The sequence below is a fragment of the Dromaius novaehollandiae genome, chromosome 2, assembly GCF_036370855.1.
Source record: "Dromaius novaehollandiae isolate bDroNov1 chromosome 2, bDroNov1.hap1, whole genome shotgun sequence".
Classification (NCBI taxonomy): Eukaryota; Metazoa; Chordata; class Aves; order Casuariiformes; family Dromaiidae; genus Dromaius; species Dromaius novaehollandiae.
In genome coordinates, this window is record NC_088099.1 from 144,158,155 (window position 1) to 144,178,938 (window position 20,784).

Below are 20,784 nucleotides of genomic sequence, written 5' to 3' on the forward strand. Positions count from 1 at the left end.
GGAGTTATCACATTATTTCAAACCATCAATTTCACCTTCACTAGAAGGAAAAATGCATCAAATAAGTAGAAGAGGTCATCTCCTTAGAGTAAAAAGTACACTCTTAAAAAAAAAAGTAGTGTGCTGTGTCAGACTATTTTCTAATAGAACCAGCTGTGGTTCACTGTGGTCCATATTCAGAAAACTTGCCCTCCATGAGGACCCTAGGCCTAGTTTTTAGGTTAGCTGGTTTTGTATAGCTCGCTGCTCAACACCTTCCTTTGCCCTCCAAATCACTCTGGAGGCACCCAGGCTGCTGCTTTGACCAGGCTCAGAGACTTAGACCAGCCAAAAGGACTTCTGCTGTGGGCCTGATTCCACTCTCACTTAGGTTTCCACTAAAAGAGTTAATGTGTGCAATGCAATCGTGCAATGTTCCAGCATAAAACTGAAAAACGTGATAGCTGATCGCCTTTTTCTTTGTTTGATTTTGTTTTTAATATCCACAGTTATCCCATTCTGGGAGCATAAGCTAAGTTAAGGCTTCCTTGTTCCTCAAGCTACTGAGGAAAAACGTAATAGTTGTTATTTATAAAACATGTGACATAGAAAAATCAGCAGTTTCCTATTGCAGAAAATTTATGAGCATCTGGCATTTAATTTGCATTTAGAATTGTACAGTAAAGACATGATTCTTGCATGCATTAGTTTTGGACAAAAAACACCCATAATTTGTTAACATGGTTATACTCAGGTGAAATCAGATTCAGACCTTCTCAGCTGTTATAGGAAAATAAATTAACCCAATTGTCCCAGCATGACTAGGGCTAAACTGGATAGCAAAGGTAATATTCATTGTATATTTGTTTTTCTGAGACAATGCTTCTGTAGAAGGGGGATGGAAAAAATCAGTTACATGGCAGAAAATAGAAGAAAGTCAAGAATTATGCAAATCTTTGGCATTCCTTTTTTAACAGCGTCTTCATCGAGAACAAGCAATTCAGTGGATTAAGAAAGAAAGACTTCCATCATTTCTAGAAAGTGACTGTTACTTTGAATACAGGTATTGCAATCTTTTATGCTGTCTCTCAGTTTTAAACTTTTAAATTTATTTCCTCTGCCTAATTCATCTTGACAGTAACCTTAAGATATTTTCTTATGCCTCTTGTCCTGTTTAATTTTAGCATTTTAGTGACCTGGATAAATTAAAATCAGTGACTTTTTTCACTTTTCATTCTGTAATTTTCCTTGACCATGAATTACATACTATATTACAGCACTGCAGAGTAAAAGTTGTGTTTATTCTGAATCTGTTTCACAAAGATACCATGGTGCTTGTGTCTCTCTAATCAATATATAGGCCATATAAGTGAAAGATATAAATCTATGAAATCTAGAAGAGATGGTCAGTCTTTCTTATTTTAATTATTGTTTTGTATCTTTGGGCCTACTATTAGACTTCCTTTTGCAAGGTTCTCTGCTGAATGCCATGGCATAGTTGCATGATTTGCAGTTTCACTGCAAGATGTTCATGAGGTTTAGCCTGCTTTTTGGAAGAATTTGCCTCTACATCCCTTAAGGCTAGATACTGAGAATTGTAGCGTGTCTTAGGAGTCCTAAAATGCAAAGAAGCCTGGCAATATGGTTCACAAAACTCAATGACAGACTAGCTACTGGGGCACTGAGTGCTGCATGAAAGATTTCAAAATATTTTTAAAGTTCAATATCCTGAAGACTGCACTTAAGTTCAAGGAGAAAAGTGTGCAAAGAAGAAGAATACCATAAGACAGTGCTTCATTTTCCCTTTTGCATCAGCCTGCTTTATGATACAGGTATCTGAGCCTTGGGAAACACTAACAAATTTGATCTGCTATAGCAAACTATTTTCTTAATCAAACAAGACAGAGTTACATAAAGCTAACTTCAAGCTTGTGCTTAATTTCGATTGACATCAGTGCTTTAAGTTGCTTTCCTGAATCAGGATCAAGAAAAGCTGAGATGATAAAAAGGGAACTTGTGTTTAAAGAACATATAAAGCTATCCCAACCCTCAATGATCCTGTTGCTCTCAAATAGTGGGGCTACAGCATAGGCTTCTTTTTCCCTTCACCTGTGCCTTGATTGGTTATATACTACTTAACCTAGTTAATTCTGCCACTGTTCTTGAGCTCAGAGCATCCTCGTTATTGCCATGTGGTGCGCTCTATGCCTGATCTTCTGGACTTTGCAAGGTTCACACTAACACTCACAAGGTAGCACTGGAGTGAAGTTCTCATACAGCAGAACAGGATAGCACCAGCTGTTTTGTTATCAGCAATCAGAGTTTGAAAGTTCAGATAGTATGATCACTGCTGTGGCACTGTTGCTGGAATATTGCTTGTATCAGGAGCAGGAAATGCAGTGTCTGGTACTGATATGGGGCTCTGCAAACTGGGAAATGCAGCAATCAAAATGTTCAAGTGTTTCTTGGCAGGGTTTGGAACTGCATGGATATATGCAAGATCATCCTCACAGAAACCAGTTTTGCTGGTAAAGCTTTATAATGCAAAGCAGCTCACCATCTGTAAACTCAGTGGAGTATGGAATGGCAGTGCTGGTGTTTATATATGCGACAACAGGCAAGGCGTGAAATAATAAAGTTCCCTGTGGCAATTTATTTTTAGGGTGATCTTTTTTTTATTGTCTATTTTAGGGATAAATCAATCAACTGCTTCTCTGACTAAAAGCTAAAATTAGCTACTTTCTTGTCTCAACATTTAATTTCAGACTAGCTAAATTGATATCACAGGTAGAATGGAGCAACACCGGCATTAATTTCATTATAGACAGAAATTACTATCCCTGGATAATGAAGAGAGACCCAAGTCCTCCTTTCCCTGAGGAGGATGCCACTTCGTCCACTATGAAGAAGTTCTATGTGTCACTTGGCAAGGTAAATTAAACATGTTTAGTGAGTATAACATTGAGCTAGATTGATGCATCGTATTAAATTATCATAACTGTCCTCACAGCCTAATTGAACAACTGATTCTCTGAATATCCCTTCTTCTCAAAGCTCTCTGTACTACAGAAGAAGGTCGTACTACAGCTTAAAAAGAAGGCACTGCTGTGTTACAAGTATGCTCAGCTGCTGTCATGCAGCTCCTTTCACTGGGAACTATCGTTATAGAAAACTGTACAAATAGAGCATATAAAATGACTTCACCCAGTAAAACCTCTGGACTCAAAAATATTACAATAAATAGAGAAAACTGAATTATTTGATGACATTTCTTTTCATAGGCTACGCTTTCTCAGACAGAGGATTGGTTTACACTAGCAAAACAAAGTGAATCCATGAAAAATGCAGATTCATTTACTCATCCTTTAGCTTCTTGTCAAATTCAAGATGTCCAGTGTTTGCCTGGGCAGCATGAAAGACATGATTTATTAAGTGAAAAACCTGGGCTTGTAGGTAAGTAGCAGAGCATCAGCCATAGTATTTATAGCACAAGTCTGACCAGGTGGAAATAAAAGGCATTCTAAGGAATTGCTGCTACATCTACTTATTACTATTCTGAGTGTCCCATAGCACCTCAGGACTCTGATGGGGAAAAAGATGGATTTGTTTATTTCCATAGCCACAATGTTAAATTAAAATTTGAACTCATAGCCAAGTAATTTTGTGACAGAAGAAGCCTGTTTTCATATGGATTTGCGCCTCATAGATGGTTTGCAAGTTTCAGCTGAAGTTTTTTTCTCATTTGAGGTGCTTATAAAGACTTTCTTGTTTGGATTTTTTGAGTATTTGCTAATGTACGATTTGTACTGCAGCCACCTTCTTAAGGTATCTATATTGAGCACTTGAAGGATCTGTCTGGCTGCTATTATTATTTGTGACACCCCTGCCTATCTGCCAAATGTAATTGAAATTGTTCAGCAGGTTCAAAGTTACTGGAGGAGAACACATACATGCACATATAGACGTACAAGATGGCATAGCCTAGCTTCTATTCCGTAGGCTGTAGCAAGATGAACAGAGAAGTCTCAACATGTGGGAGGATGCTAGGAGTTGTATCTCTCCCCTTTCTCAAAGAAAGGAGCAGCCATTCCTCTTTGAAAATTGCATTGCTGGGACCTTGGAGTCCACAGGCTGAGTTGGAAATTGGAAGACACGGCAACTCTTTTTGTTGCTCAAAAAAGTCTATCTTTTTCCCCAAACCCATCAAGGTTACCTCTGGAGATAACATTGCTGATTCATGCATTAGTAACAAAGTTATTCTAGTTGTACTTGTTTTGTGACTTGTGAGTCTACTGTTATTTTTTGCAGTGCTTTGAGTAGAGAGGCCACAACTGGACAGTTATTGCAGAGCACCATACCACAGAGCAGCTCTGAATTGCCATGATCTGGGCATAGGCCTATGGAAAATCTATTTGTCCTTTTCTTCCACTGTCCTATAATCAAGTGTTTTGCCTCAATGAATGTTTTATTTCTTCTCACTGCAAATTTTGTTTTATAACATAGACCTTTATTTTACACGTGCTTACTGCTCTTATTTATGGTTATTTCAAGGGAAATCTAGCACTCTTTCAGCTAGAAAACTATTTTTAGGCAGTGTTCACCTGATGTAGAGGTCAGGCAATGGAACCAATAAAGGTAATCAGCTAAGTTTCTCAGAGCAATTAGAAAGAGTTCAGTAGCTGAAGGGGAAGGTATTTGCTTGGATGATCCAGTGTGAATTCCTTGCTCGCTCCTGCAGTTGTATCAGGGTTATAAATTAATGCCTCTTGAGCAAAACTGTAGGCCACTTGGCTTGTGATTGCTCCAGAGCTGTGTATCTCTCCCTAATTCTCTTAGGTCCTGTGAAATCATTCTTCATGTTTGAGTTTCATAGAACAGTGTCGAGAAGCTACAATTTTTCTTTGTCAAGGGATGATATTTGAAACAGTTTAAAAATAAAAAAAAATTAAAATTACATTGATTTTATATTAATCCATGTCAACATATTGTGCCATATGTGCTTCCACACAAAATTATGTAAGTGCAGAGCAGGGAATTTCTGTGCCATGTTTCTATTTCAAGGTTCTGCCTGTGACAGTGGCCAATGCTAGTTAAATACTGGCTTCTTCAATGAGAGAAACAAAGAATGACTAATTGCCATTTATTGATTAGCCTACCATAAGGAATAACATAGGTTAATAACATTACAAATATGACTTTATTGAATCTGAAAACTTTAGCCCTTTTCTAGGACAGTCTGATGCACTCAATGCATGTGCATCAGGTGGTTGTAGCATCTTCCTCACTCATAATACAACTGAATCAGATCATGTATTTGTCTTAGGGATACAACAGAGTATGAAGGCATAAATATAAAGAAGATTCAGTTTATCCTGTAGTTTAAGCACTGAATTGATATGAAGATATTTTAGAGCCACCATAGAATTATAGCTTTGTTTTCTCTTGCTTTCACTTAGGTTCTGTTGCTGTTCAGAACACCCCTAGTCCTTCTGCTCAGTTTTACAGGGCTGACTCGGACAGTGACAGCAGCACTAATCTAGGTAAGCTGTATGTACCAGGTCAAGGTCCTCTCTGCTAACACACACCAGAAACACTTTATTTGCCAAAAGTTTGGCAGATGTAGAAAACATAGCTGAGGCAGTTAAAGTTGTACTTTCTCACGCAGCAGAGCGGGATGGCAGGACATGGTTATTAGCATCAAGTGCAGCTGCACTGAGCTGCGAGTCATAGGGAGAGGATGGTTAAGGAGATGAAGAGGAGTGGGATAAAAGGAACAAAGTAGGGAGGCTGAGGAGAAAAAAAGAAAGAGGCTGGTCACTCTTCTGAACTTGTTAGAAATGATCTCTAAATAGAAAGGAGCCATTTCCAAGTAACAGATGGGACTACAGGATTATTAAATGTGTCCGGAGTCCTTAACATAATATTTTGCTTTGTAGTCTTTCTATGTATGTCAAGATTTTACCCAACTGAGAGAGGCCTGTTTGATGTTCTAGTTTCCTCTGCAATAATCCGAGCTTTTATTTTCAACATAAATAGACAAAAAGCTATCACTTACTAGCTTCCCCATGCCTAAACAAAAAAACAGCCATGCTACAGACTATGACTTTGATCAAACCAGGCATAAATGCTCAGAGAAGAAACCAGGCCTTGCAGGACAACAAGGTGGTTTAACAAATACTGTGGAGCTGGGATGCTCAGCTGAGTAAACACGGCAGTTTGCTAAGGAGGGAGTTGTTCCTGAACTCTGCTGCTCTGCTGGAATTCAATGGGGAATGAGTTTCCGAGTCCTGGGGCTGGGGTTACAGCCAGACAGCTACAGCAGAAGCACCTCTGCTCTTCCTGGTCCTGCAGCACGACATGGTCTGATTGTTCTGCAGCAGTATGACATAAATATGTTGCATTTTTTTAACTTGAAAACTTCGATGTACAAGAGCACAGTTCTGAATCAAAAGGGTGTTCAATGATCTTTTCTGATTTAATGCAGAAGCAGGTTCCTTGTCTAAGGAATCTCACCAGCGGAGTTGCATTTCCCCTTCAAGGACAGCATCAACAAAAGCCAGGAAGAGATCCAGAAAGGCTGAGGAGGGTTCTTCTGTGGCCATTGCTGAACATCCTTCCCATACTCGGTTAAGGGTTTATCTAGACCAGAAATGGAAGAGTGGAAGTGGGAGAGCAGGAAAGGGAGAAAATGGACAGGAAAATGGAACTTTTCAAACTTTGGAAGAATTCATATCAGCTTATGTTCAATTTATACTGAAGGAAGCCATTTCAGACTTGACTGGCCAGCCAGCTGCCAAGAGTGAGAGTGATGTGGATTTCAATAAATGGCCTAAGGTGTTTATACATGAGTTAGCAAATAATGAAGTTTCCCTGGGTGCTACAGAACCACTCTTTTCTCAAAGTTTTTCTCCATTTGCTGTCTTGGACTCCAAGGGCAATGTACCAGACCGTGATACTGAAGAAGTGAGCTTGCGATCAAGTTCTGAAAGCGAAGGGGCAGATAGCAGGGCTGCCTGGTGTATTAGTCACAGAACTTATGACATTGGCAACAGACGGGAGTTTGAAAGATTCAAGAAGTTCATTAAAGGAACACTTGGGGAGAGGTACTGGTGGCTCTGGATAGATATTGAACGACTAAAGGTTCTTAAGGACACTAGAAGGCAGCAAAGGTATTTCCCATTATTTAACACTTATTCCCATTATTTTAATACTTGTAACCTGGCTAGATTAATGCAGGCTTTGAGATTGTAGAATAAATAATGGCAATGAGTGAATATAAGGGACACATTTAAAGTAGTTATGAGTCTCCTGACAAGGTAAGTTAGCAAGTGATTTAGAAAACAGAACAGCAATAGAAACAAAAAAGAATAAAAGAACTTAAGGTCATAATTAGTGCATTCAGAATGACAAACTGCTTTAATGAAAGGCTCTACTAAATTTAGATTGTCTATCCTACAGTACTTAAGTATTTTATCTTACACAAGACCTGGCTCTAATTTGTGCAAAAAATATTTTGGCTTCTGCCATTTACAATAAAAAAAGTGTTGCATGACAGAGGTTTAATCAGTAGGATGAACTGTGCTTATTTCTGTATAGCATCTGATATAGGCTTATGTGACTATTTTTGTTGACTCAAGGCAGCTTGATAAGATGAAAAAACTCTATCTGCTGAGCGGTGGAGATTATTGCCTCGGTTCGGAAGTCTTGCACAGATTTGATCTACTACGTGGAGATCAGTGGAATATAAGGCATTTAAGACAGATTCAACCTGAAGTAGTGAAACCTTTACTTATTTACTGGTATGAATAAATGAAGATTAAATAAGATTCTACTCCTTAACACATTTCCCTTTCCTTGGATAAGCCCATTAGAAAGGTTTATTTCATCTCATTTATCCCATTGCAATTATGGGAAGCAATGTCAGCATAAATGCTAGCAGACGTTGCCTCTGCAATTTTAGTTGAGACTAACCTATACTGCAAGCTGCTGAGAAGCCAGATAAATCTGCCTTGCTGAGCTCCTTGCTATGCTACTACCAGCAGCAGCTGAGCTCCTTGCTATGCTACTACCAGAAGCAGCTGAGTAGCCTTGCATACAGGTGCCTTGGATATCATTCTCCTAAACTTCAGGCTGCAATGTGGACATATCCCTCCAGGCAGAGAAGGTTAATTCAGTCCTAACTTATCTCCCATACAGCCCTTCTCAAGTTACTGAAGATACTCTGAGTATACATCTATGTGGAGTTTGACCCTGAGACTTTACTGTTCAATGTTATACAAAATCCTTTTTTACCTATTAAGCAAGGATACAAATTCTAACCTATTTCCAAAACATAAGCTAAATTTGCAAAGATCTTCTCCCCTCCCTGAGGGGTATCAACAATTTGCAGTCATGAACAAATACATGCAACTCTGACCTGTGGGGTCTCATGAGAGTTGTGGTTTATGTCCTGTAGCCTATGCTCCTTTTCTATTCTTGCTATAGGAAGGATATGGCATGTTCTACTGCACACTCATACACAAGGCAACTATGTTACAATGCAGTATTTGCAACCTAAGAATTTTTAGGTGTAGCTTGGTTTTGGATTTGGAAGAGTGCAATGTCTAAACATATCTTTTACACTACCTCATTTTTAATTCTAGGTGCTACGGCACCATATCTTGATATAGTAAACGCCATCATGAAAAAAATGCCAAATAGCCCAGTTTTCAGGAAATTCTATTTATTAGCTTTTTTTTTTTTTCCCCTAGGGGTCCCAGATTTTGTGTCACTCATTCAACAGCAATACAAACTGCCTGCAGAAAACTGAAGCTTTGGCACATGCACCAGGAGAGGCCAAGCGTGGACATTGATCCTTTTCCACAAATGGTATCATTGTTGCCATTGAGACCTAAGTCTTGCCTGCCCAGGATAACACATTTCCCTCCTCATGTAAGTAGGGTCACAACACTGAAAAACAAAGCCTGGTCTCATCAAAAATCATGGTAAAACTCCTTGAATTCAGTGAGACAAGAATACAGTCCTTGGTTGTTATCAAGTTATGATTTAGTAAGAGAGACGTTTCTTGCAGATGGTCATGTATAAAACTGCAGCAAAATTTTACTGTATTTTATGCAACAGCTCACTATAAACTGAGCCAAATTATCTTCTCAGTTATATGCTCACTATTTCATAAGTCCTTCAGATAGATATTTTACGTAAACATTCTCAGAACTACATTGAAGATGTAGCAGGGCAGATTCTGCCCTTCAGTCAAACTTATCTTAATCCAGAGTATTTCTTACAGCTTCACTGCAGTTCCCCTAAATCTCTCCTTATGTTTGTAAAAAGGGCAGAGTTCTGCTCAGTTTCTATCGCCATAGGCATTCAACCGGCTATATGTGATACTTGTTTTCTAGAGAGGGCCAGTATGTAGCTTGTAGGTGGCCAGTTCAGCTGTGACTCTGTTCTTCCTTGGAAACCTGAATTTGAGAGTTGGCTGCAATGAGAGCTGCAGGTTTTCAGCAACAGTGTTAAGCCTCAGGACAGAAGGTACTTGGAGAATGTGAATCCAGACTGTGGTTCCAGTATCGAGAACTGGATAGTCTATGCCACAGGTCTGTTCAAGCGCATCTCTAATATTTTGAATTGGATAGTTTTAGACTACAGTTTTAATGTGTGTTTTAGAAAAGCTAATTAATGGAGATAATGGAGGGAAAACAGTGGGATAGATTTCTTGCTCAGAAGAAGCTGGGCTCAGGAGCCAGGTTCCTGCTGAGCTCAGCTGGAGTGGGAGCCAGAAGAAGCTATCTCTGACAGAGGCCAGGCTTGGCCCTACAAGGTGTGCTATGACCCAGTACTAGCTGCAGGTCAAGGAGACAGGATCCTAACTCTGCAGGGTTTCCAGGTTCTGAGTTCAGCACTTGAAGGAAACTATGTTCTGGCACCCATTTCTCTCCCAGAATCAACTGCTTCTTGCTGCTCTTTTGCTGTGAGAAAACTTTCAGCTCTACTGTGCTTGCAAGAGCTTTTAAAGTGCAGCAAATCAGGCTGAGTTTCTAAAGGCACTCTGGGTGCAACTGGCATCTCCAAAAAGTAGTAGCATGATTTTGTTCAAAATAAGTTAGGGATGATGTGGCAAAATGCTCCCTTTCCCTCTTATTCTGAGCAGTGACTGTATCTGTTTACAGCCATGGTTTATAGTGAGTTGCTTAAGGTGTTCTTAGCAAAGATTCATAAAACATTGCTCACATGTTCTTTACCTGACATCCCCTGTAATTCTGTACCAAGTGCACATAAAATATTTATACCTGTTTGAAATGTAATTTTTAAGCTGTAGTGGTTATTGAGTTGTGCTGAACAACCCTGGAAGATATTCAGAGAAGCTTTTTGAAATTTGCAATTTTACATATTGTTATTAAGAAGGAAAATAAATGCTCCTGAAAACCCTTTAATTATTTAGAGTAGTTAGTGAGAACATGTTAAAAAACACAAAGGTGGAAAAAAAGCCTGAGCTGTCCTATTTTTTTTGCTATGTCTTTTAGAAAAGTAGAACTAGCTCACCAACAACTTTATTAAAACTAGCTACACCAGATTTCTCTTTGAAGAGATCATCAAGGTCATCAGCTACCCTGTCACCAAGTCAGAGCCCCCGAAGGGATGATGATTCTAGCAGTAGAAAGTGGTAGGTACAAAAGTTGCTTGTGCCTCTTTCTGTACCTCAGATATTTATGAAATGTTTTTGGATCCTACTGTTTTCGTGAATATGTTTCTTTAATACAATAACCTGCTTGCTGAAGCATAGTTATGGTATAGACTGCTCACATGGGAAATTTCTTTCTGGCAGATTAGTTTGTCATTTGTTCATGTCATAACACAAATGGGTTTATTTCTCCAAATACAAGTGTTTTACCCTCTCTGGTATAATCATTGATAATCTCTACACACATTTGTATTCTTTTAATCTGTTTCAAGCACTTGCCCTCAAAGATATGCTGTGTCAATAAGTTCCACATGGCCACATAAGAAAGCATTTCTCTAAATAGTTTTAAATTTATTTTAAATTTTAGCTCCATTTATTTTTTCTCTACTATTCACTATGTTGTTCTAGCTGTCTCATGCTCCTTCTTAGCTTTTCTTTTATAAACAGTCCTAGTCTTTCATTAAGTAGGTATTGAACATCTTCTTTCTTTGTGGATCTAGGCCAAAATCAGTGAGCAGTGGCATGATTCATTGCTTAGCTTCGGATGATACTGCAGACTCAAGATACCAGGGGGGCAGAAAATACACCTATGCTGAGTTGCTGCAAGTAAGTAGCACTTGAAGATTTTAGTTGTCTTGAATCATGGGTTAGAAACATTTTATTCTGTAGTATTAAAGGGAATGTATTAGAGTCAGTGATTTGGGGAAATCTGTTTGATTATATGAATGTCATTGCCTTCTGCAGAGGTATAATTAAAATGTCAGAAATTTCTGTGTGGTATCTGTCATCTATTTGATAAGAAATCATGGCATGTACGGAGGTTTATTTTCACTAGAAAGTGTTGATCTTTTCCATGGTGACCACGTGCTCAGTGGGCTATTATGGAAAGTCACTGGATGAACGCTTCACAGGAATCATTGCCTAGGAAAGTATACCAGGCTTATAGTGTAACTAAGAACTGAATGTGCCCTAGAAAGTCATTAAAATAGTAAAATTCATAAGAGGAAAATGTTTCAGTTGTAAAATTCCTCTTTATTGTCTGCATACCTTATTCTTTGGTTTGTTGAATTATTGCCTGCTAAGCAAGCCCTCCATCCAGCAAACCTCAGGAGGGACAGGCTGCACAGAAGGGCCTTTTCTTAATAGCTATTAAAAGGCTGATAAATAGAGCATGCGAGATGTCAAGATTTGGCAATTTAAAATATATCCAAAACTTTTCATGTCTGTGGAATGTTCCAGAAACAGACTGCTGTTTCAGAGATATTGATACCCGTGGTCTCACAACTCAAAAAGCATACGATGAATTTGGGCCTGCTTCTACATACATGGAGTTTGTTGATCTGTTCAGCACATCACTGTTTTTCACATAAAAATTGTACTTTGTTTATTACTTCACTGAAATAATTTTCTTTTTTTTTGTTAATTTTAAGAGAAGAAAAGGCTATTATTGTAATTAGGGGACATGAACTGTTAGCTTTTATACATCGTTATCATATAGAGTTTCTCTGTGGATGATAGGAGGGAAATACTATTCACTTACACCTATAGGGTTGGACAGGAACCTACAACCAGGACCCCACAATTTGCTATCCCAAATATGGCGGAAAGGGGAGTGCAGGCTTCCATGGTTTAATGCCGTATGGGGAAGTGGGATCCTCCTACTCTTTATCACAGGCCTGGCTTCTTCCTGCCCTTCTCCTTCACTGTCACTGTTTGGGAAGAAGCTGGTTATCGGCCACCATGCTCACCTACTCTCACTTCTGCCATCAGCAACAGAGGGCCAGCTAAAGCTTCTCTCTCGGGATCACCAGAAAATAATTTATTCGTTCATGAACTGCTCTGGCTTCTCTGTGAGTGTTGGCAAAATGGATGTATTCTTCCTCAAATGCTTCCAGAGCCAGCCGCAGTAGAGGGCACAGATTTCCTGTCCCCAACATGTTTGTGATTCTGATGCTGATGTCAGTGGTATAACTCCAAGAGACATATCTTTTGCTCCAGGATAGCTAATTGTTCTGAGGCTTGATCAAAAAGTCACTTGTAAACTTCTGTTAGTTTAAAACACAGCAGCCTGAACTAAGGCAACTTTTGACAGTAGGTTACAGCGCTAAGCGATACAGCCTACTATCATTGGGATTCCCTGGGTTCAGAGTTAAAGAGATAAAGACAGAATTAAGGCCAGGATTGTTTTCCTGTTTCAAGTATTGAGGAACCACCTAAGGGATACTATGGTCATTTTGCTATTCTATATGCCTTTAGTCATCAGATTTATTCCACTGAACATCAATATTCAGTGGGAAAATGGTATGGAGTGCTATGATCAATTGCATATGTAGTAGAACATGGAGCCTGGTTTCCTGGGATGAAGATACTAATTGAACACACTGCATGGTCCTCCACTGCAATGTACTGACATTTGAAAATAATGAAAGCCTGTTATTCCTTGTTGTATAATTATATTTTATTTCTCCAGGGGAAAAGTGCTGCTGGCAGTGCTGTCCTGGGGGGATCAAGAATGGAAAGCATGCTGCAGTCTCTTTATTTGGAGAACAGAGCAGGCTACTACTTCACACACTTCTGTGAGAAGTCAGGGAATAAGGTATGAACATTTTCCTACCCTGTGATAATTTAGTCCACAATTGACTGAATGCCAAGTTAGAGAGGGCAGCCAGACTGAAAAAATAATTGGAGAAAGAAAGATTGATGACTGGATGAATTATTACTTGTGAGACTACAATCCCTCAACAACAATAAACTGTTCATGTGTATATTGAAACTAATGACAGGTCTTAACCAAACTGTCAGATCCTAACTGTCTCAAACCTATTGGAAATCTGATTGTACCATCAGGGATAAAAAAAGACTAATCATTTCTAGAAACAACCCTTTAACTTGGCAGAAAAAATGAGGTCTTAACCCACAAAAACATTTTTTAAAAAGATGGAAAATCTGCTATGCTATTACTCATGATAATCTGCCTCCTTCTTACTTGCTGGGTTAGTGATGTCCAAAATCTCCAATGTTTTAAAAATGTTCTTCTGCTTCCACGAAGCTTCTTGGATTTCTGAGAAACTTAACACTATTTCTTCTCTGCAGTCAGCAGAGTCATCATTCATTGCTGGGTGTAAACTGAGGATTGGTTGGAACAAGTTATCAATCTGAGTCAGTGTTTAGTGGCTTTGCAGAAACATTGAGTCTTTAGGAGAGATTTCAATACAATCAAGATGGACATCTGTTCCTCTGCTGGCACAACCCAGAATCCAGCAGCAGTAGCTAGAAAGCCTTTGGCTACCAGAAGGCAAGAGCCAATATTTCCAAAGCTGAATACCTTAAGCTAAAAATATTACCAAAGCTGAATACCTTAAGCTAAAAATATTAAATGTGCATTAGATAGAAATCTAAATAGAAGTAACTTATTTTTCATGAGAGATAAGCACCCACATGTCCTCTAGTATTTGCAGGTGCCATACTCCTTTGAAAATTAGTTTCTTAAGGTGTTGTCTACACCTATGGAAACTATTTCATTCGTATGCTAGGTCTGGCAGGCTACAGTTTGTCGCACAAAGTTCCTCATGCCTATCTTTTTGGAATGGCCTCTTCTATTGTCCGATAATGGGGTTTTCAGTATATTTGTCAGATCCAAACCCCATAATTACAAGGGGCTTGGGTAAAGATCTACATAGGCCCCTTCTTCTGAAAGATCTTTTGATGTTTATTTGAAATTATGAAATGGGGCCAAGATTTTGTGCCTCAGAAATGCATGTAATAAAAATGTAATGATAGTAACAGTAACATATGTCAAGTATACAGTATTTAATTGTTTTGGTTATTGCTATTCCACCATGGCACAAATTCTGCATGTCCATTATCAGCATTTCTTCCTAAGTGCTGGCTTTATGCCACTGAAGTGTGGTTACTCTTCAAACGTTAACAACGTTAACAATTTTAATGGCAAATTATGCACAAAGGATACAATAAAAGATAGAGTATCACAGTGACAATGCCATTAAATATCTTGTCCTTATGCCAGTATGCAACAGAAGATTAAACCCATCTAAAACTGAGCTTGATTTATGATGACCCTAAGGAGCTAAATAATTACTTGCATTGGTAATTCAACCTTTTATAAAGTCCTGATATTTGGGTAGCAGTAACTTACTTTTCTTTTTTTCTTTTTTTTTTTTTTTTCCATTTGTAGCTGTGGGAGAACAGTGCATACTTTTGGTTTGACCTACAGGCTTATCATCAGCTTTTCTACCAAGAAACTCTTCATCCTTTTAAAATATGCAAGCAAGCTCAAGTAAGTTGTAAATAATGTGTTTTCCCTTCACAAATACATTTGTTCAGTGTAAGACTGAAAAGAAGACAGGAGGTGGAAAGGCTTCCAAATCTTGACAACCAACACCAAAGTAAATCTGGGTTGTGGACAATAAAAGAAGCTCTTTGGATTGTTACTATGGAATTTCTTGATTTAAATGTTAAACATGCATAGTTTGATTCCTAGGCTCTGTTGTCTGTTCGCAGTTTTATCTGTTATGTTCAGTTTACCTAGTCTCCCCTTTGCTACTCTGTGTTGAATTTGGAAACTATCTGTTTAGCATTAACATTAGTGATAGCATTTTTTATAAATCAACTAATAGTACTGTACCTTTCTTTCCATCTCCTGTGGGGGTTAGAATTGCAAGTCTTGCAGTCCAGACCTCAGATAGTGACCTTAGCCGTAAAAATGGATCTTTCAGTTGTCAGTCCTGTTTTCCTTTTCTGAATGTCAGGGTGTCATTATTCTCCTTATGCAATTTCTCCCCCCTGCCTGATCTTTAGACCCTCATTTACTGTCAAGTGGAACTGATATTGCCTATAAATAAGTGCTCTTAACTGAGCATGGTACTTTAAGTCTTGGTGCAGAAAAAGAATAAACTGATTTACCACAGGCCATGAGTGCTGATAACTGTCGTTGACTGCAGACTAGCAGGACACTGCCAGGAAGGAGGCTGCAGCAGTGTGATATCGTTAGAAGCATTCCAAGCAACTTTTAAAATTATTTTGTGAAACTTTGGTCTGTTTTTCCTCTCTAAACCTTGTGTAGGAGTATATTCTATCTGCATATTTGAATATATGTTGTAATAGAGCAAAGCTACTTCACGTGTCCTTGGAACAAATGTCTGTACAGCGGTGCAGAATAGTCTCTTTGTATGGCTAAGGTTACTGAGCATCTGGACTTCCTTGAATTCGTCTTCTTTCTCTGCTTGAAAGTTGCACTAGGCTAAAGAACAGAATTTTGTGTATTTGTCCAGAATTCCCACCTGAATCACTGTTAGTTGTATGGAAACTCTAAACAGAGATTGAGGCACAGATTCCTTCCTCTTTCCCTTCACACACTAGCTATCTTGAGCTGCTGTCTTACTTATTTTTTCCCCCTCTAGCTCTACTTATGGCCTGAGGCTAAGGGCATAAGGCTTTTAAGGCTGTCCTCGTTGTTTATCCCTAAAACTGCCTGTGCCTCCAGCATCTGCCCAGCATACGTGTAAGGCCTACGTATGGTGAGGGGATCCAGTTCACATCAGGCACGTAAGCTCACTGCCTCCCCTGCACTCCTCCAGCTCTGTCACATACATTGACTTAAGAAGCTGGATAAGCACACTGGACAGCCTGGCCACTTTGTCCCTGTCCTTGGATCTTCAGAGGTGAGCCTCTGAGCTTGCTGCATGCTTAAATAGATAATGTTTTGGGCATCTTCATCGGTAATGTTATTCTGGGAAAAGTTCAGATGTGTGATTTGTTTGTTTATTTTCCAAAGTCTTATAACATCCTTACAGCATAGTAGTTTTAGGACAACATGGGAAAAATACTAAGAGTAAAAAAACCAGATGTTAATAAGTAAGTAATTAGTGTTGCTGCTTGTGCCCATTATCTATATTGACCCTTAGGGTTCAGCTCCAGGAGTAAACCCCCAATGGTGTTCTGCTCCAAAGACTGTACTGCACTCCATTAACTTGAAGATAAAGTAAAGTTGTAAGACACTGGCAAATTGTGACAACCCAGCATCGCTCCTGGGGCAAGAAATGGGAGATTCAATAGTAGCTTGACTGAATCCCATTTTTCATTAGGAAAAGTTATGCTGACCTACATTTACTGTGGCGTTAGTGAGGACAGCTAGCTTGCTTAATGCCTGGTAATCAGAGAGTTAGGTGTATAGCAGTGGTACTCTGTGTAAAGCCAAAAGCATGAGAAATTTCTATGGTTTTCTTTTTTAACCATATCTAAACTGTGTCTTCATTTTTCTGTACTTTTTATTGTAGGCTGAATCTTAGGCTTTGGTCCATGACAGTTTAAAATTATGTTTTTAAATTTGGTTTCATTTTACACCCAGCTTGCACTCTCTTTTGCAGTGGTTGCATGACTGATAATTAAGACCCTTGTCTTTTTTCTTTTGCTTATCTTATTTCCAGTGCTGGCCTGGTGGTGACAGCAGAACATCGTACAATCAGGGTTATCAGGCAATTGCAGAGGGCTACATACGCATAGCCATTAAAGTAAATACATCAAAACGAAATATGTGAAACTGTTCCATTAGCATAACTAACAGCTGAAATGTAACATAACAAATCAACACATGTGCTGCAACATTTGGTATCATTCTCAAGTTTGCCTTTTAAGGCTGCACAAAAATTATTCTTGTTTTCATTGGAACACACTTAAGACTCAAGCTGCGTCCAATCTACAGGGTCTGCTTATGGAAAAGATGCCTTCCCAAAATCTGTGCTCACCTTTGGCACAATAAGATAGTTATTCCAAATACTCCTAAGAGAATGTGGATCAGATTCTAATAGCACATCGTCATATATATTCTACTGTTTATTACAGAAAGAGACATCCAGAGTATTTTGTATGTGTTCTGCCTGTTTCCTTTGAGAAACAAGAATGAACCTGGATTGCTGTGTATCCACTACTGAGCATTTCATTTGTTAGGTATTTTTATCTCAGCTTTATGATAGAATAAGGAAATGCATTCTGAGGTGTATATTCATTCATACAGGGAAAGAAACTATAGTGAGAATGAAATCTTATGCATAAGAAAAATGGTGAGTACCAGTAATCATCTAAGAATCTAGTGGTTATTCTTTATAAAAATACTCACAGGAGTGTAAAATAAATTGAGAAATAAAAACAATAAAGAAACACATATATTTTGCAATGAAAAATAGTTACTTAGAGTTAGAAAATTTGATACATTTATGGGAAGTACAATATTTTAACACTAGAGCCAATTTAGATAAAGGGAGTTATCGTTACCGTGAACTTGTAGGGTCAGACACAAGATTTATATTAGTGGAAAGTCATGGAAGGGGTTAAGGTGGTTTAGCCTTTCCATTTAAGACCAGCCAGTGCATTGCACTCTTCACATCATACAATTCAGTCAAGCTGCAGAACCCCTTCATTTAGATCAGACCAAAGTCCAGGCCTGTGGGCAGCTATACAAAGCACTTAAACTTAATACTTTTTGTTGTCTCTTGCTTCACCCTAGTCGTTCTGAGATTGTTTACCAAAGTCTTCTTATCTAGGGATGAATTCACACTAAAACCCAAGAGCTGGACAACCCCCAGTTTGGAAATTCATAAACCAGGCCAAAATGTCAACCTGAATTTCCCAAGCATTTGGTGCCTTCAGATTTGTACCATCATAAGCAATTTTAAGATACAAGCTCTGATCAAATATCCATACCTGGGTTTTGGGTTGGCTCTATCACTTATTCTAATACATTTATAGGAAAATACATAGCTGAAAAGGTAGGATTTTTTTTCCCGTGTCCTACAAAAGGAACAAAATATTGAACAAATGAAATATTATGTGCATGTGATGTCATAAGTATAACATATTTGTGTGAATTTTACAGCCTTTAAATTCATTTAATGTGATTTTTTTTTTCTGTTGATCCTTTAGGACACTGGCCAATATGAAAGTTTCACTACTTCACTGAGATTCAGAAAACCACAAAACTTCCATAACATGGGAGTGAAAAAAAGACTATGAATATTCTTTTTAAAAGGATGTGTTCTTCCCTAAATCTTGCTGACTTATGCACAGTGTTGAAGGCTGTGAACACATCCTCTTTTCCTCTTTTTTGGCATGTCTAGAACTCAGAGCCATTGGCCTTCACACAGTCCTTGCGTTCAACTCAGTGCAGATCTGCAGATGTGCCTGAACATGGGGCTGAGAGCTCCTTCTCCTCTCACCCAAAACATCTGCAAGTGCATTCAGTCACTTTGCCACTCTGTGAAGCTGTTTCTAGCATAGTGGGGGCATCAAATCCCATAGCAAAGGACTCTCAAGAATTTAAGCAGAAAAACGGCATCATGCCAAATCCTTAGACAGTATCAATCTGCAGCCCTCAAAGATGAAGAAGCCATCCTGAGTACAGCACTGAGGGATCTAGTCCTTTGAGTCTGGAAAAGCGCACTCCTACAGCTAATTCAACCACCTCTAAATTTCTATTTCACACGTGTGTTGCTGGCCCTAACTCTCCCTGTATTGCTTACAGACAAAAATGTGTGTCTTTATTATTTGCTTTATTATGCTGTAGTTTCACTTCTGAAATTAAACACTACTGGCCAGCAGTCTGCAGGTAGAGAAGCTTGCAAAGGCAGACCCTAATAGAGCAATATATTATGACAGTGTCCATGTGAGTAGATTGTTAACAGTTCTGGCCAAAGCCTCTTAATCTGGGTAATTTCTGATCCTGTAGACTGATAGTTTTTGTCAGCTGTAAAGAAGAGTAGAAAAATACATTCAAGTGAACCCATTTCATACAAAGTCAAATGAGGGAAATAAGTTTTCCACCCAAGGAAGATGTGGAGCTTTAATTTTGATTTTATTCTTAAAATTATGTTAAAGACAACCAATCATTTAAGTAACCAGGTTAAATGTATGTTAAAATATTGAGGATCTATTTTGGCCCCTTTTCACCAATTTATAGATCCCTTGTGTGGTTTTGTGAGTCATAACAGGTGGACCAATGCAGCCCTAATGCTGAATAAATTGGTTGACCCCTCCTTAAAAAGGCTATTTTTAGAGATACCACATCTTTATATTGTTGGACTGTTCCTTTCTAATTTGGCTATTTTATATGTTAAATGTTTTGGATCAGATTAAAAGATGACGTAACTGGAACTTTATTAGCTTTAGGGTTCTTCATAATAACTTCCAAGGTTTGACATCACTATGAATCTAATTAATGCTGTCTCTGCTAAATTTCAATTCATTTGGGGATTTTCTGTGAAGGGCATAAGTTAGGATAAATGCGGTCTTGTTCTTCAGCTAAAACTCTGTTGTCCATGACCTATTTCCTTGGCCTCACCCTTACACCCGGTGGCCTTTATTGAGCTAATAACATGTGGGCCATAATAGCCACAAACTGTTTTAGTTTTCAGTGATTATATCGTTGTAGAAAGGGGGTGGAATCCAGCATTGACAGTAAATATACTAATCATCAGAAGTTCTACCTGGAGGATGTCAGCTGTCATAGGTCCATATTCCTCCGTGACATAACATCAGGAGAGGGTAAAGGGTCTCTCTTAAATTGCTGAGGACTGAAACGCCAAGGGTGTAGTTTGGTGCTGTTGCTGTTTGAAAGAGAGAGTCTAATAAATCAGAATATGATGTAAAACAAGTAGAAACATAATTATTTAATGTACTCAGACTTTCTCCCACTGTGCTAGAAATCTAGACACAACAGTATTTTATTATTGCTTGAAAACAGAGTAGATGTGCTACATTCTTCTCTCTTACTTTGTTCATCTGCTAGTTAGAGAAGGATTTTAGTCACCTTCCTTCACTGTCAAAACTGTGATTGTAAGAAGGAAGGATGGGCTCATCAGCTAGTGCAAATTGGTGCCACCCCACAGAGAAATGCTGATTTACACTAACAGTCTGATCCCCAAGACTGACTCCATCTTGAAAATTAGTTGGATTTTGATGATGTAAAGAAGAGAAAGCATTTAAAATGACATGAATTTTATTATGGCAGTATCTCTTTTTCCTTGAATTCCTAGCTGCAGTCAGAGTGTAAGGAAGATATTCTTACAATTGTTCCTGAAATAAAGTGGGTTTTTTTCTGACTTTTCAATATT

The 20,784-nt window shown here is 38.5% G+C and overlaps 1 protein-coding gene across 1 annotated transcript in view; it reads left to right on the top strand.

Annotated features, from left to right (window-relative positions):
• The window catches only part of RGS22 (regulator of G protein signaling 22), a 61,596-nt gene that overhangs the window by 15,919 nt on the left and 24,893 nt on the right, over nucleotides 1-20,784 (top strand). Inside the window, exons 5-14 of the mRNA XM_064507668.1 lie at nucleotides 957-1,042; nucleotides 2,745-2,910; nucleotides 3,261-3,432; nucleotides 6,464-7,148; nucleotides 7,617-7,778; nucleotides 8,730-8,910; nucleotides 10,503-10,642; nucleotides 11,161-11,266; nucleotides 13,131-13,256; nucleotides 14,856-14,957. Of these exons, the coding sequence (XP_064363738.1) occupies nucleotides 957-1,042; nucleotides 2,745-2,910; nucleotides 3,261-3,432; nucleotides 6,464-7,148; nucleotides 7,617-7,778; nucleotides 8,730-8,910; nucleotides 10,503-10,642; nucleotides 11,161-11,266; nucleotides 13,131-13,256; nucleotides 14,856-14,957 (1,926 nt within the window). The remainder of the gene's footprint in view (nucleotides 1-956; nucleotides 1,043-2,744; nucleotides 2,911-3,260; nucleotides 3,433-6,463; nucleotides 7,149-7,616; nucleotides 7,779-8,729; nucleotides 8,911-10,502; nucleotides 10,643-11,160; nucleotides 11,267-13,130; nucleotides 13,257-14,855; nucleotides 14,958-20,784) is intronic.